This window comes from Montipora capricornis, chromosome 8, assembly GCF_036669925.1.
Source record: "Montipora capricornis isolate CH-2021 chromosome 8, ASM3666992v2, whole genome shotgun sequence".
Classification (NCBI taxonomy): Eukaryota; Metazoa; Cnidaria; class Anthozoa; order Scleractinia; family Acroporidae; genus Montipora; species Montipora capricornis.
In genome coordinates, this window is record NC_090890.1 from 16160842 (window position 1) to 16175499 (window position 14658).

Here is a 14658-nt window from a genome sequence, read left to right on the forward strand (position 1 = left end):
AATGTGTTCACAGTGGAACACACAAGTACGAAGCAAGATCTAGAAATAACGTAGGAAATTCTCCTTACCTTTAAAGCTTGCCTTTCTCAAAGAAAAAGCATCTATCCACTTTATCGAATAGTTTAATACTGAACAATCATGGCGGGCGGAAAGATTCTATTATAAATATTTGCTTTCACCAGACTTACGGAAGTATGTCACGGTGGCCGAGTGGTCTAACGCGCTAGCAGAGAAGAAACGCTTGGTTTGGAAGTATAGGAGCTCCCCTCGGGGCAGGGAAGTTTGGAAATATTGGAGGGAATATAAGTCAGTCCACCCGATCGGAGGTTAATTCAATAACCGTGGGATATGCACATTTGCGACTACCAACAAAAAAAAGACACCAGGCCGGTTTTAAGACGTGGATGCCTTCGGCATTCCACGTAACAAGCGCGAATGGAATCATTGTTTTATTAAGTTTACATCAAATTCTGAACGCGTTGGCACTTGTAAATTAAAGCCAATCAGTTTCCAGCTTGGCAACGCTTGATGCAAAGACTTTCCATATTAGGTCACACGGTATAATCAAACCACCCATTAATTTTCGGGTGATTTTATTGGCTTATTTACGTCACGTGGCGCAAACTCACAGGACAGTTAACATGCAATAACCCCCGTTTGCCAGCGCAAAAAAAGGCACCAGAAGAGTTTGCATTTTACGTGGGAAAAAAAAACAAATTCGTTTTTTGGAGTCTAGTGAAAGTGACATTAAAAAGCTGCAGGGGCCTGTTTCTCGAAAGTCCCGAAACTTTACGGGCCATTTTCGGGTGTCAAAATTCCCTTTGTATCTCAAGAATGGAGAGGATTTATGTCGTCAAACTTCACAGTCATTTTTCTTTTAGTTGCCTTGAAACCATGTTAAAAGATCGGCTTTCCAAAACAAGCGGTTGGCAGTTTTACAAATGGCTTTTCGGGCCCGAAAAGTTATCGGGACTTTTGACAAAGGGCCCCTGGTCGCAAATGCTGTTCCGGAAAGTACAACAGAAGTCAACAAAATATGCTGTTAACGTCTTTGAAGGTGAAGAAATTTATGAGCAGACTTTAGAGATTTAATCCAACGCGAACGTAAACTGAGTCATTTTATAGAGTAGAGAGTTTACTATCTAATACACCAACCGTTCGAGGGGAGAGAAAAATTCCAGACGCACTTGAAAACATAGCCTGCGAACGCAGACGTATTTCCGGCGGTCGTTTCTCTCTCCCGAAAACACTGTCATCCAGAGTTTTCACATTCCGTCTTTCATAGTTGAAATTTCTTTTTCAGTAAGCAAAAAGCGCTTTGTTTTCGAGTTTTCGACTCGCAGTGACAATTAAATGATTGATTTCTTTCCTGAGACCGACACGCTTTCTTTCTAGTCAAATTTTGAACAGTGCATCGAAGAAATACGAAAAATCGCTCGCTTTTTAGGAGCAGTTTTTTTGCGCGATATGAAAATTAATGGAAGGGTTACAAAATAAATAAACCCCTTTCTGGCTTGCCGGTATGTTGGCTGATAATGTCCTTGGCTGAAAGATTTTTCTCAAAGTTCCATATTTGCCCTCGAAGCTTGGCTTCTCGGCCAAATATTCATTTTTTGGACGATCTCTCGGCTGCGGACATTATCATCAGCAGCCGACATCCCAGCCGTTCGATGGGGTTTATTTACTAATTTGAGCTGATAACCGAGATTGAGTGAGCCAGTCAGAAAGCTAGAAAAACAATGTATTTATATGGGCCCGTTTCACGGAAGTTCCGAAACTTTTCGGGTGTTTTACAAGGACCATAAATCTCTTATTATCTTCAAACCATGGCGGTCTCGATGCATGCGGAAACTTTGAAATTCATATAGTTCATTAGGATCTTGCAAATCTGTTGAAAGACATACACTCGAGGGCGGAAATAAAGTGCAGGTGTTGCAGTTAAGAAAGCAATGCAATTCCTTCGTAAATCAGAGAAGAAGCACTGGCTATCGCCTTGTGTGCAACATTTTTGTTCTTACCACATTTTGACATCATCTGTGATCTAACAGACGCATGGCAACATGGAATCTATTTGTTTTATATAAAAAAACAATTAAAAGTTTTTGATGATGACGGCAGCTATGCGTCGGTCCTCTGCCATAAATCAAAATACGTGCATTGTTGAACTTATTATGTACAATATATTATCATTACTATTATTACAATTATATAATAACGTTTCTTCGTGAGATGTGATTAGCGTTCCACCAATGCATTGTTATAAGGCCGGACTATGTCTAATGTCAGGCATTAAAAAAATCACTTTTCCTCAGTGGGACCTCAGGCTTGCGTTCGTGAATAAATGGTGACAGTTCAGAGGAATACACAAACACTTGTGTCAGGTTGTCCAGCTCGTACGTCCGTGAAGAGAGCGTGTCTACGATTTGCAACCCACCAACGCTCTGAAATAGAAAGGACAGGTTCGACTGTGAAAGTCTTTTTTCCCCATTATTATTATTGCAACAGTCGACATCCCCCAAACCCCCTTGCTAAACGCCCTGCATGGGTATTAAATTTTTTATGGTTGTTTAATTCTCCCTCTCTTCAACCGGAGCAAATACCGCCAAATCCATGATCATAAGGTCATAGCAGATGATCAAATGTACCCAGCCCCTCCCAAGTAAATAATCTACTTTTAACGCAAACTTGAAGCTTTGATTTAACCGACCGGTTCATAATGTAACCGGTAACGTAATATGGTCATTCTACCATTAATCGCTTCACTATTTTACATGTAATTCAGCAGACTTACTTGCAAACCGGCAGCAAGCGGTAAGAGGTTTAGCTGTAATTCCACGACATTTCCAGGAAGGAGAGGACCAAGGCTCTACAAAAGCAGAGATAATGATGATGATTATAATTATAATTATTATTATTATTATTATTATTATTATTATTATTACTATTATTATCGGCAGTACAAACATAAAGGATGCTTCTTCCAGTTGAAGAAGAGATAAGACGCCTATGGCGTGGCCTATCTCTGCCATAAGCCTACCTAGATTACTACTAGCTTGCTAAAAGAAAAATTTGCACTTTATGAACTATTAAAATAAGATAATTTACAAAAATCTCAGCTTGAAAAACCTCATTTGCATCCGAGTCGCGTAGTTACAACAGAATTAACGATGGATTTAGTGAAAGCTATTTGTTCTTTTTGCAAATGTTCCATGATTCAGACAATTTACCTTGCCAGATGTGCCACACCACATCAAACCGCCATCTTTACTTTTGGTCATAAATAACTTAAGATCCATCTTTCTGTCACTAACGACATGAAAAAAAAGCTGATGAGAATTCTGGACAATTTTTTCCGCACAGGAACCCCACGCTACTAAATGAAGTGGTATCACAAAGAAAGCGTCTTGAACCCCTCACCTACATGTTACAACACCTAGAGGATGAGGGGAGAGAATACATCCACATACCCCTTCATAGTTTTTCGATCTATTTTAAGCTTCGCGCCATTCTATGATCAGAGGAAGTAATTACAACTAACCAATCAGGTGTCTTCCTTAAAATAGCCGCGCATCATTCCCACGGGCTAAATTTAGATTAAAGAAAATTATCATTGGAAGAGCCCATGCATTGTGGATGTGAACATGTGGATGTGAACTTGTTTAACATTAACTCGTTTCTTGCCAACAGGCCCTTTCCAAGTTCATGTCTGCCTCCTCTTTAAAGCGAGTCTTGAGGCTGGTTTCCATATGATCGCAAACGATCGCGGATCGCAGATCATCGCGGCAGATCGCAGACGATCGCAAAGAGAGCTGTTTCCATATAATCGCAGACGATCGCAAACGATCGCAAAGCCGGCACCAGCCATCATATATTTCGGTCAGCAGAAATGTCAAATGTACACGCGCTTTGTGCTCGCGGCGAAATCTTAGCAAACAACATGGCGGACATCGAGGAGGAAATTTTGCTGCAAGCAAAATTACTTCATCTTTTAGTCCTGAAGCGACGGCATCGTCAGCTTCAAAAGCAAAGAAAACATCGGTTTTGAGTTCGAAAAATATTCATGAAGAGACAAGAACTTGGGGCTTTCCACACACTGCTGAGATAACTTCGTGTTTCTGACAGAACAGTAACGAACATAAACGAACATTCAGGCCTTGGTTGCTAAGAAGCGTTGAATCATTTGAGTCAGAATTAAAATTATTATGGGATACGTTTCGATCGCAGATCGCAGAACTTTGGTTTCCATATGATCGAAAACGATCGCAGGATCCCAGAAGTGGGTTTCCATATGATCGCCGACGATCGCAGAACTTTATGCGATCTACGATCTGCGATTCACGATCGTCTACGATCATATGGAAACCAGCCTTAAGTGTGAAGTTTTTCTTATGATCATTCGTTTTCTTTCATATGTAAAGTAGAACTAATTACCATCACAAAAACTTCGCACTTAAGACTCGCTTTGAAGCCGGGAGGCAGACATGAACTCGGAAATGCCCAATTATCTACGGACATCGTGCAACTTCCAAAAAAAGCTAGAATAAGAGAAAAAAGTGAGAGAAGTGATCTTCGCACTCATCAGTGGACAATTTAAGCAATTGTCTCTTATAGACACCTCAAAAATTCAGGTGGCTCAGTCAACGGGATTTGCATCATCCATGCCAATGCAATGCTCTACCAAACGCGCTATGAAGCCACACAGTTGGAGCAGGTCAATGTGATGGGCTCACTGGTTTCCGTGAAGGACTCGATGAACGAAATGTGAATGTATAAGAGACAATTGCTTTAAATTGTCCAGCTAAGAGCAACGATCACTTCTGCCATTCGAATATAACCCGCACTTCGATACCCAGTCACTTCATTCAATAAGAGAACTATTAGGAATTTATGACAAGCCGAAGTGTACCATTTGCAGTTTGACGTTCCACGTAAACGGAATGCTAAATCTATGCAATACATAGCAATCCGCTACTTTTTCCTTCCAATTTTCGAATTACGACCCATTAAGGACATTGCACCCTGGTTTAGCAGGGAACTGGCATTTTTGCTCCCCGCTCTTGCTAAAAGCTTGAGTCCGGAACATCACAACATATCTCACCAAACGTATCGAGGCCCCTTTGCTCTTAACACTATAAGATCTATGACCCACTTTAACAGGTTACAGACAATCTGACCTTGTTTTATTTTATCGTGGATATAGGACTTCCTTACCATGTATTTCTCAAACTGATTTTCAACGGAAACCTTTTCTCCACCAAAACTGCATCTGGGATTTGAATTACACTCATTTTGATGTCTAAAACTGGCGGAGGCTGATGAAATGAACAGAAAACGTAGCTTTATATGAGAGTTTGAATTAAAATTTGCTGCCATTCATCTTGAAAACAAGCTCACGACTCGACCGTTAAGGTCTGGCAACAAACTGAGCATTTTTGAGCACAAAATGACTTCAAACTAAGTCGGAATCCGAAACAAAATACTTACCACTCTTTGGAGCTGACTGGTTTGAAGTCTTCCTCTTTCCCCGAACGCTGTCCTCCATACAATGTCCAACTTTCCAACGACATTTGTTATCTTAAGTTGAAACAAAAACAGTCTTTAAAAACTGCTTTAAAAAGCATTTCTCCAAAGTGCAATGATCTTACCAAAATGTAGGACAGGGGTACACGTCTGTATTAAAACGTGTGTTATTTTGTCTTGAATTGTATCAGACTTTAGGGCAGAGAATACTGGGATTCGCTTCTTGACGCTGATGGAAGAGCCAAGAGCTAGCCAAGGGAATAGAGAATTAGTTACAATGCAGTTCTCATACCATAGTCCCTTTCATTAAATTGAAGTTCTTTTTCTGTACATTTTAATACTATGTCAAAGAACATGGAGAAAAAGTAAAATGGACACGTTATAAAACACTTGTAACAATTTTTTACCATCATAGCATTCATACCTTGACATTCTTAAAAGTAGGAGAATGTGGTGTCAGCTTATAAAGGTATTGTCTGGTGTCATTCTGGTTCATGTAAGATCCTGTCCCAAATATACTCCTGCTGCTAGATTCCTCTCTGTCAAAAGCGTCATGAAAACAATCCAAATCACTAGAAGATGCTTGAAACGCATTGAGGTAATTCTGATTTTATAAAATAATAGTGTACAGCTAATTTGAATAACATTTGTACTCAAAACTGAATTCATCAATCCATTTTATTAATGTTTCTCTGTATTTGGTTGCCTCAGATTCATTGCCATTAATCTAAACAGCTGACAAAACAAATTTACTGTTTGTCCTACAGTAGCGATGTGAATCACCCAATATTAAAAAATGATGGCAAATGACACCATGTAAAGCCAAAATAGGTTACCTGTGAGCTTTCAAAACAGCTAGATTAAGTCAGTGATTGAGAACACCGAGGCAGTAAGAGGCTCGGATATTTAATTTTCTCTTATTCCGTGTCACAGCTAAATTGCTTTGCATTCTAGTTAAAAAGTGTAATGGAAAGCAATTTTTGATGTGAAGTAGGGATTAGACCACAGCAATTACGAACTTTGTCATGGGTCACAATGCGTCCACTTTTACTATCAATTTTTTTTACAATGATGCAAATAAAAATTGAAAGTTTAAGCATCAAAATAATTATGTTTGCTACATGTATGCTTGAAGGGGTTTATCTCAACAAGCAAAACTTACTGTAATGTTGGACATTAAAGCTAGCTACATGTTGAAAGGATACTGCATCAACTAAATTTCAAATCATTACAGGTACAATCATTCTAAGGAGAGAATGTTTTCTGGAACCCTAAGTTCTTTGTGAGGAAGAAGAAGTTTAATATTAGTTACCCACTGGCTGCATCCCCTTGCTGCTCATATGGGATGGTATTCAAATCTGTTGCTGTGTAATCAGCTGATGGCTCTAACTTGACAGATTCCATCACCATTGGGCTGGATGTTATGTTCTGTACTTGAGCCTCAAGAAACACCTCATCATCCTTTGGTTCGAAACAACATATTGTTTAAGTGCATACTGAGGCTAGTCAGGGCCTTATTGGTTTGTTTTTCTGCATGAAATGATTATACCTGTATAAACTACATGTGGGCCCAATGCAATTTGGCCAGGATTTCAACCACAAACTAAAATTTCAACTAGAATCCAAGCACTGGAGTTACCTAGACTATTTCTAAGAGCCATCATTTGAAACAGACATTTATAACACCGTAAGAAATAAACTAGTAAATTAAATTTGCAGTTAGTATTTAGAGCTGTAGACAAAACATTAATTTAAGCCTGTACTGCTTACCGCAGCATTATAAAACATTGTCTTGACATCAAGAGGCTTCAGGACCTGGAAAACAAGTAAACAATAACATCATTTTTTTTATTAATTTAAGGCTAGGGGAAAACAAATAATTGAAATACCAATTCGGTTTTAATGCATTACTTCCGAAATCAATACAGGCTACACGTACATTTACATTGTACTTGCAGTTATCATTAATTCTACTTAGTACATGTATACAGGTAACTACATGTACATGTAGTTAAAGGGGGGGATCCAGGATTTTTCTTCTACGGAAGGGGTGCACCACTAAGGAATGGCATAGCTGTCACTGGAGAAGTTTTTTTTCCTTTTTTCTTCCAGAATACCAGTTGTATTAGAAAGCTGCAGGTAATCTCAGGGGGAGGGGGGTGGGGAGTGCACACCCACTGCACCCTTCCCCTAGATCTGCCCCTGCTAGTTTACCTAAATGCTGTTGTTGTTTTTATTGTTATTGTTTTTTGAGTTATGGTCGTTGCAGTATAACTTGTAATCTATATTTTGATAATTAAATCTCTTTAAAAATATAAATAATTAAATAAATAATGGTAGAATTGCTGCCCAGGGGAAGGGAGATGTTCATTTATGCTTGCGGCAATTTAAGCAATTTAATGACAACAATAGTTTGTGTGTGGAAGGGAGATTTTAATAGGTCTTGAGCAGGGATGGTACAAAATGTGGACTCTCAATGGACCTCCTTCTGGACCCATTAGAGAGAAGAACGAAAACTATAGTTGGTTTTCCCAGTAACATCATCAAATCCTAAAATCAAAATCACAAGGTCTTCTGAATTTTTTATCTAAAGGAGGTTGAAGACCCAGTAATTTTTTTTTTGACCTCCTTCAATGGACCTCCTTCTGGACCCATTCGAGAGAAAAAAGAAAACTATAGTTGCAGGTTTCCCCAGTAATGTCATCAAATCCTAAAATCAAAATCACAAGGTCTTCTGAATTTTTTATCTAAAGGAGGTCGAAGACCCGGTAATTTTTTTTTTCAAGTTTCCAGTTCCTTGACGCCTTTCATTTTCAAAATATAGCATTTTGAATTTCCGAATTGTCTCCTTGCGTGACACCATGATACAAAGCTTTTGGTTGAAAAAAACAACTATCCCTATGAATCTTAGCAGTTTAAGCACTTCAAGTAAACTTGGAGATATGCAAATACACATGTATTTTATCTCATGTGAATAGTAAGCGCTTTCATCACAAAGCAAACTTCAGATGTTTTCGTTGATTAACGGCCGCCATATTGGTGGAGCACATGGTGTCTCCATACAAACTCTAGCTCTCTCAGAGATCATAGATGTACCGCACAGACCTGAGAATTGAAGAGATCGATGGTTAAAAGATTTCAATTGTTTCCTACAACATTCCAAGTTCTTGGCCTTTTTCATATTTAAATTTATTTTTTTGTTGTGCGACAGTGAAACTATCTATAGTTTGAGGATACGCGACGCTAATTAAAAACGAAAAACAGAGCACTTCTGTGTAACAAGATCAAAGTGCACATCTTAATTCCTGCATTTGCACATAACTACAATTCCTTGCACCTTTGACCACATCTCTTGCATTTCAAAGAAAAATGTGTTCTCCAGATAAGAGATCTGCCTCATTCGTTCACTTCAGGCTCACTCACTGTGGGAGCAATAACTGCCACTTTTATAGCAATCAATTGGACACCTTATGCCTGCAGTATTAATTAACAATTAACAATTAACATTTCAGCATGTACTATCAAGTTGCACACGGGAGGTTGCTGAGCATGAAAGAAGTGCAAGAGTTGCACAGGACAATAGCTGAGTGGACTCTAGCTTCTTGAGTGCTTCGCAAACCTCCCAAGGGCAACTATTTAATTTTAAGCAATAGAGGACGTTTTCCGTGTTTCCATAGCCTCATCTAAGCATGAGGGGGAGTTGGGAGAATTTGAGACAGTTATGTAAACCCGAGACCTAGTCGGGGGTTTGCATAACTGTCGAGAATTCTCCCAACTCCCCGAGTGTTTAGATGAGGCTATGGAAACAAGGAAAAAAGTTCTCTATTGCTTTAATTTATAAATATTCCTCAAAGATAATTCGACAAATGAAGGAAAATGCTGGTTTTTTACTTTTTGATTGAAACAGATTTTCTTGATACACGCTCATATTTCCTACCAGCCTGGAATCAAAACACACGTCTGACAATACATAACCAATCAAAATTTGTGTGATGTCACAGTCGTGTTTCCATACTTTCATCTAAACACATCTATTGACCAATGAGAATGCGCGTACTATCCTAATTATTTTATAAAACTTGATAGTACACACTGCAACCATTACAGTTACATGTACCTTTTTGTTTTATTACAACATACATGTAACCAAAACATCTCTTGACAGTTTCACATCCTTTGTCTTCCTCTTTGAATGCTTCTCGCTCATTAACTTGATGAGCTGGCTTCCGCTTAGGCTCTCAAATCACTTTGCCGGTGGTTCAGGTAAAATACCCGCTAACAGGTTTTTAAAAAACCTGGGAAGAAATCTGAGCATTTCCGGTGGTAGACTGGCCGGTCATTATTGTATTTTGCAAAAAAAAAAAAAAATTTCCCAATGTACATGTCGCCCGTGAGCAAATAGTACATGTAAATGGGTAATTAACCAGTCACAGCCTGCACTTTACATGTACTTTTGTTAAGTTATAAATATTAATTTATTCTATTTTCTCACTTTGAGACAAAAATGTAAGGAAAAGCACAGGCACTGGTCAGATCACTCAGATTATTAAGATGTTCACTTAAGTCACCTGAAATTTGTAGAACTTCCTGAAATACATTTTTTCGCCTGCAAGGGATGCATAGCTCACAGCACACACAAGGCTGATAAATAAATAATAATTACCATAAACGTTAATCAAGAAAAGAATACGTGTAAAGACAAAAAAATAAAATTGGCCACTGGTTTAACCCACTTACTGAAAGGGCAACATTGATAAATAGTCAGTGTTTCTGTTGTTAAATTGCATACATGTAGGCTAACGCTCATCATTTTCTCAGAAAATTCACGCGAAATCAGCCATTTTTTACCAATTGTTTTTCAGCGAAATTCCCATGAAATTGGCAGTTTTTTTTCCGTGACCCATGATAGCCCATTGGATGCAGCAGTTTGGCAAGTTTATGATAGCATTTTAGTGAAAATCAAGGCAAACTAGCCGGCGGTGTGAGGCAAAGCAGGCGGCGGTATACTGCCGGTAACCGGCTTCTATTGAAACCCCTGCTTACTAATAGTAGAATATCCAATAAATTATAGAGTAGAAGAGATCATTAAATGAGATTGTATACTGAATAAAACTAGATTTCAAAATACTGTAGACAAGAGCACAAAAGTCACCACAGCATGTATAGGAGAGTAAGATATTACACGAAAGTGAGAAATTATTTCTTCTCCAGCCACCAAGTGGTTGAAAAATACAACAACAGTCATGTCAGCAAGGATACAGAAATATCATGACTTGTGTCATTTTCCACAAAAAGGATCGATCAATCTTTTACATGGAGAATGTTCAAAGTTCTGAAACAGGCCACCATAGAGTTACTGTTACATTTTGTAATTGTTATGATTTTCAAAGCAGAGGTTGGAACAAGCTTGTTGGCAAGTACGTTAAGTTTGGATGATGTTAATTAATACTCATCGCATAAACCTTTCTGCGCAACATGTACATGTATTAAGATGTATTTTGATCTTAATTGGAAAGTATTCATAAGATTAATACTTGACACATTACATAAGAATGCTACGTAGGGGCACCTCTAGATTAACTATCGTTGTGCCCCAGTTAGCTACAATTATAGTGAAAAATTGATAATCATCATCAAATAAAAGAAACTATTAAAGACTTAATAATAAAGAAATTGCAATATTTAAGTATTTAATAATGTAACCTCATTATACAAAGAAGTAGGGTAAAAGAAAAGAAAGAAAGTTAATAAAAGCTACACAAGTGACAAAAATAATTAATTTTATACAGAACAACTCCATGCCAATAAAGCAGTATAAATTTTCAGAATACCCCACCACTATTGTCTTCTTAAAGCAACATTGTTTGAAGAACGAGGCATATCAGTCTATTCGTATGCAAATTTAGAGGTTGGGTATTCTAGAAATATTGTCTGAAATATAATTTTGTTACTGAGAAATGTCCCTTGCCAAAAATCAGTGTGTTGACTTGCACATATGACATGATCGAAGATGGCAAAGGAAAATTAATAAGATGTACGAAAAATGAAATTGCTAATTAAAAGCTTCCCCTATGCACAGGATCCTCAAGATTAGAAATTGTGCTTTCCTAATGTGAAGCGCAATTATTATACTCACATGTGAGTTCCAAGTTCTTTGACTTCGTGCTGTATGACCTGATCAAAGCTCTCCTCGGGGTCCAGTTTAGCAACTGGCATGTTAGCTGTCCCTGACAGGGTTAATCTCTGAGATGATGTCTGCAAATCAGTCTAATTTAAAAAGGTAAACAGTATTGAAGTATAAGTTGTTATTAAGGACGGCGCCTACTATTGTTATTGCGCATACGTTCTGCACATCTGGAGATACTCGGATTTCCTATGGGTAGTGCTTATTAATACAGGGATATTTTTGCACGTTTTAAAACTATCCGGAAATAGTAGATCTTAGTAAGTAATCCTGGTATCCACAGAGAAAATGGGGGGTAACCATGCATTTTTGAGAGATAATTAAGGTTCAATTTGAGAAAGAACGCCATACATTTCTTTGTATTTTAAAGCCTTTTACAAATAATTATTATTCATCAATTATCTTTGAAAAATGCGTGGTTACCCCCAATTTTCTTTTTGGATTTCAATAACACTTGTTAAGATCTACATTTTCTGCATAATCACACACTGGGGCAAAAATACCTTTGAATTAGTAGGCACCATCCTTAACTAAAGGTAAAAATATGTAAAAAGAACTTACAAGTATATGTAGCTCAACACTAATTTGGGAAATTATTTTTAAAACACTTCCTTCCCTTTTGTCTTTCCTTCCACTGATTCAAAAGAGTTGGCAGGTGCCTAGAATAGTTGGGTTGCCAGGATAAATTACCAGCCATGGAGACAGTATTCAGTGTGGGGGCTGGCTGAACACAGTACTAGTGGAGGCCCCTAAAACCCCAGGCATCTTCCTTGCATATATCCTAGTGAGGTATGCAGTAATTAACTACCGGAAAACTAAATTCAATGTCTAATAACAATAATTATTACCATTATTATTATACTGATAAGTATTCATTTCAACCATACACTGTGAGGATGGCTCACCTTGATTACAATGTCTTTAACTGGTTGATTACTGTCATTGTGAACAGTTACATAACTTGAAAAAACTTCACCAAGGAATATATTTCTGAGCATTAAAGGAGACTTAAAATTAGCCAGTAATTACAGTGTACCAAAGATATATTATGTCAGTAACAATCTTACCGTAAGTTGAATGAAAAACAATAATTCACCCACACTTATACTTTTCAAGAACTTGACACCAAACGCATTATGGCCACCAAACTTTTTTATGGTTTAGGATTTATACTGCACAAACACGTGCAATGGTAGTTAACAATTCTTTCTCTAAGGTGAGAATTTTGGACACCAGCTAGCATTCACCAGCATGTCCCCAACAAATTAAAATAAACTGAACTTGTTGATTTTTAATATTATTACAATAAGTTCAACTTTCATGCAACAAATAAATAATGAAAAAAAACAAACAAAAAACCCTATTCCCTCTTCACAAAAGAACCTGTTACACTGTATATATTAAGTCAAAATTGACACAAAAGCATAGGGAAATCCCTACGACTATTTATATAACCCTTATCAGTATTAAAACTCATAGGTATGATCTGTAATATTATTACAAATTAATGTACAGTGTATTCATCTGCAGCCTGATTTGTTCCTTAAGAGAATGGGGATCTGGTTAATTGGTAATGACTGAACAGCAGGTTAGTCAATGAAGATAAGTATATCACTATCATCATTAACATTAACATTGCCATTGTCATTGTTGTTCTCCTTTTTATTATTATTGAATGCACTGATGAAAGCTCTGAGTCAACTCACCCAAATGACTGTGGCAAGACAAAAAGCTCTCCTAAGGCAAATGCACGGAGGCCTTTTACTGATGTTATGTCTGACATTTGAGCATTTTCAAAGGTAACACCTGAAATTGTCAAAGCAGGTTGTTACACTGTATGTTAAAGGATTAAATCAAGATAAACATGTACTGATCTGCACTGCAACATCGTCACAAGAAAATTTCGACAGATTGATTCATCACATCAACTCAAGTTGACCTGTCAATTCGACTCAATCAGACTGAGTTAATCTGCCAAAATTTTCAACATTCCCTATTCGCCGCTCTTTCTGAATTCTTTAGTCCCTTGTAAACCGACTACCTGTAATTGGAGAGACGGGTCGAGTTGGGTCGACTCGGATACACAACGCAATTGAAGTCAATCGGACTGAGTCGTTCTGCTGACATTTTCTACCCTCCCTATTCACCATTCTTGCTGAATTTTGTAAGCCTCTCGCATAACAAAGACCGACTCTTGGTCTTTATGGAGAGATGCCAGGTCTTGTCTGGATCAATGGGTAGACACAATTCGATCTGACTCAGTTTGGTGCATTGAAAACCCTCGATTATAACAGACTCAGTACATTAGCATGGCATTTTACGACAGACTCAGTACATTAGCATGGCTTTTTACATGTACTTTGACAGCCAAATCCATGTCCCTGAGGCAAAATGAAGCAGGTATTTTCACAAAGCTGAAGGAGTGTTACAAAGATGAATCAAACCCTTCAATGTCCCACTTAACTCACTAATTAACTTTGACTGACCAAGTCCATCTTACATTTTTTAATGCGACAAACCCCTGAAAAATCCATTTACATGTAAGTTTAATTCATTTCATTATTCGACACTGAATATGTCAAATGAGAGTATGATCAGGGTACTAATTTTGTCACTTGAAGACTTGGAGTGTAACAGGCATGTGGTTTAATTTACTAGAAAAGAAGATAACACATACCTGGTAAATCTTGCAACTCATTTGTTACCGGCACACTGGTGTACAAAGATGGCCTTGTAAGTCTCATCACTAAAGTGAGATATTTTAAACCCAGTCAGTCATCAACTAAACGCCATCAAGTGTTGATTATTTAGCTCAAAGCATATTTGAAGATGAAAAATACCGTAAGATCAAAAAGAAAACTTCAATCCGCGTGTACCTCTTAAAGTCAACGAATGTTCTCTCTCCCGCAGTCCGGTGTCCATTTTGTTTTGACGCTCTATGTATAATTCATGCG

At 37.8% G+C, this 14658-nt stretch overlaps 1 protein-coding gene across 1 annotated transcript; it reads right to left on the reverse strand.

The window, feature by feature from the left end:
- Positions 1-1727: 1727 nt before the first annotated feature.
- Positions 1728-14638, reverse strand: LOC138014423 (trafficking protein particle complex subunit 13-like). Its single transcript, XM_068861490.1, has 14 exons — positions 14581-14638; positions 14382-14450; positions 13411-13510; positions 12610-12694; positions 11657-11787; positions 10089-10161; positions 7291-7335; positions 6833-6981; positions 5945-6059; positions 5485-5574; positions 5212-5312; positions 3228-3306; positions 2792-2866; positions 1728-2441 (listed from the first exon to the last, which is right to left on the reverse strand). The coding sequence occupies exons 1-14, from the start codon at positions 14624-14626 to the stop codon at positions 2283-2285; spliced, it is 1317 nt and encodes a 438-aa protein (XP_068717591.1). The 5' UTR covers positions 14627-14638; the 3' UTR covers positions 1728-2282.
- Positions 14639-14658: the final 20 nt, after the last annotated feature.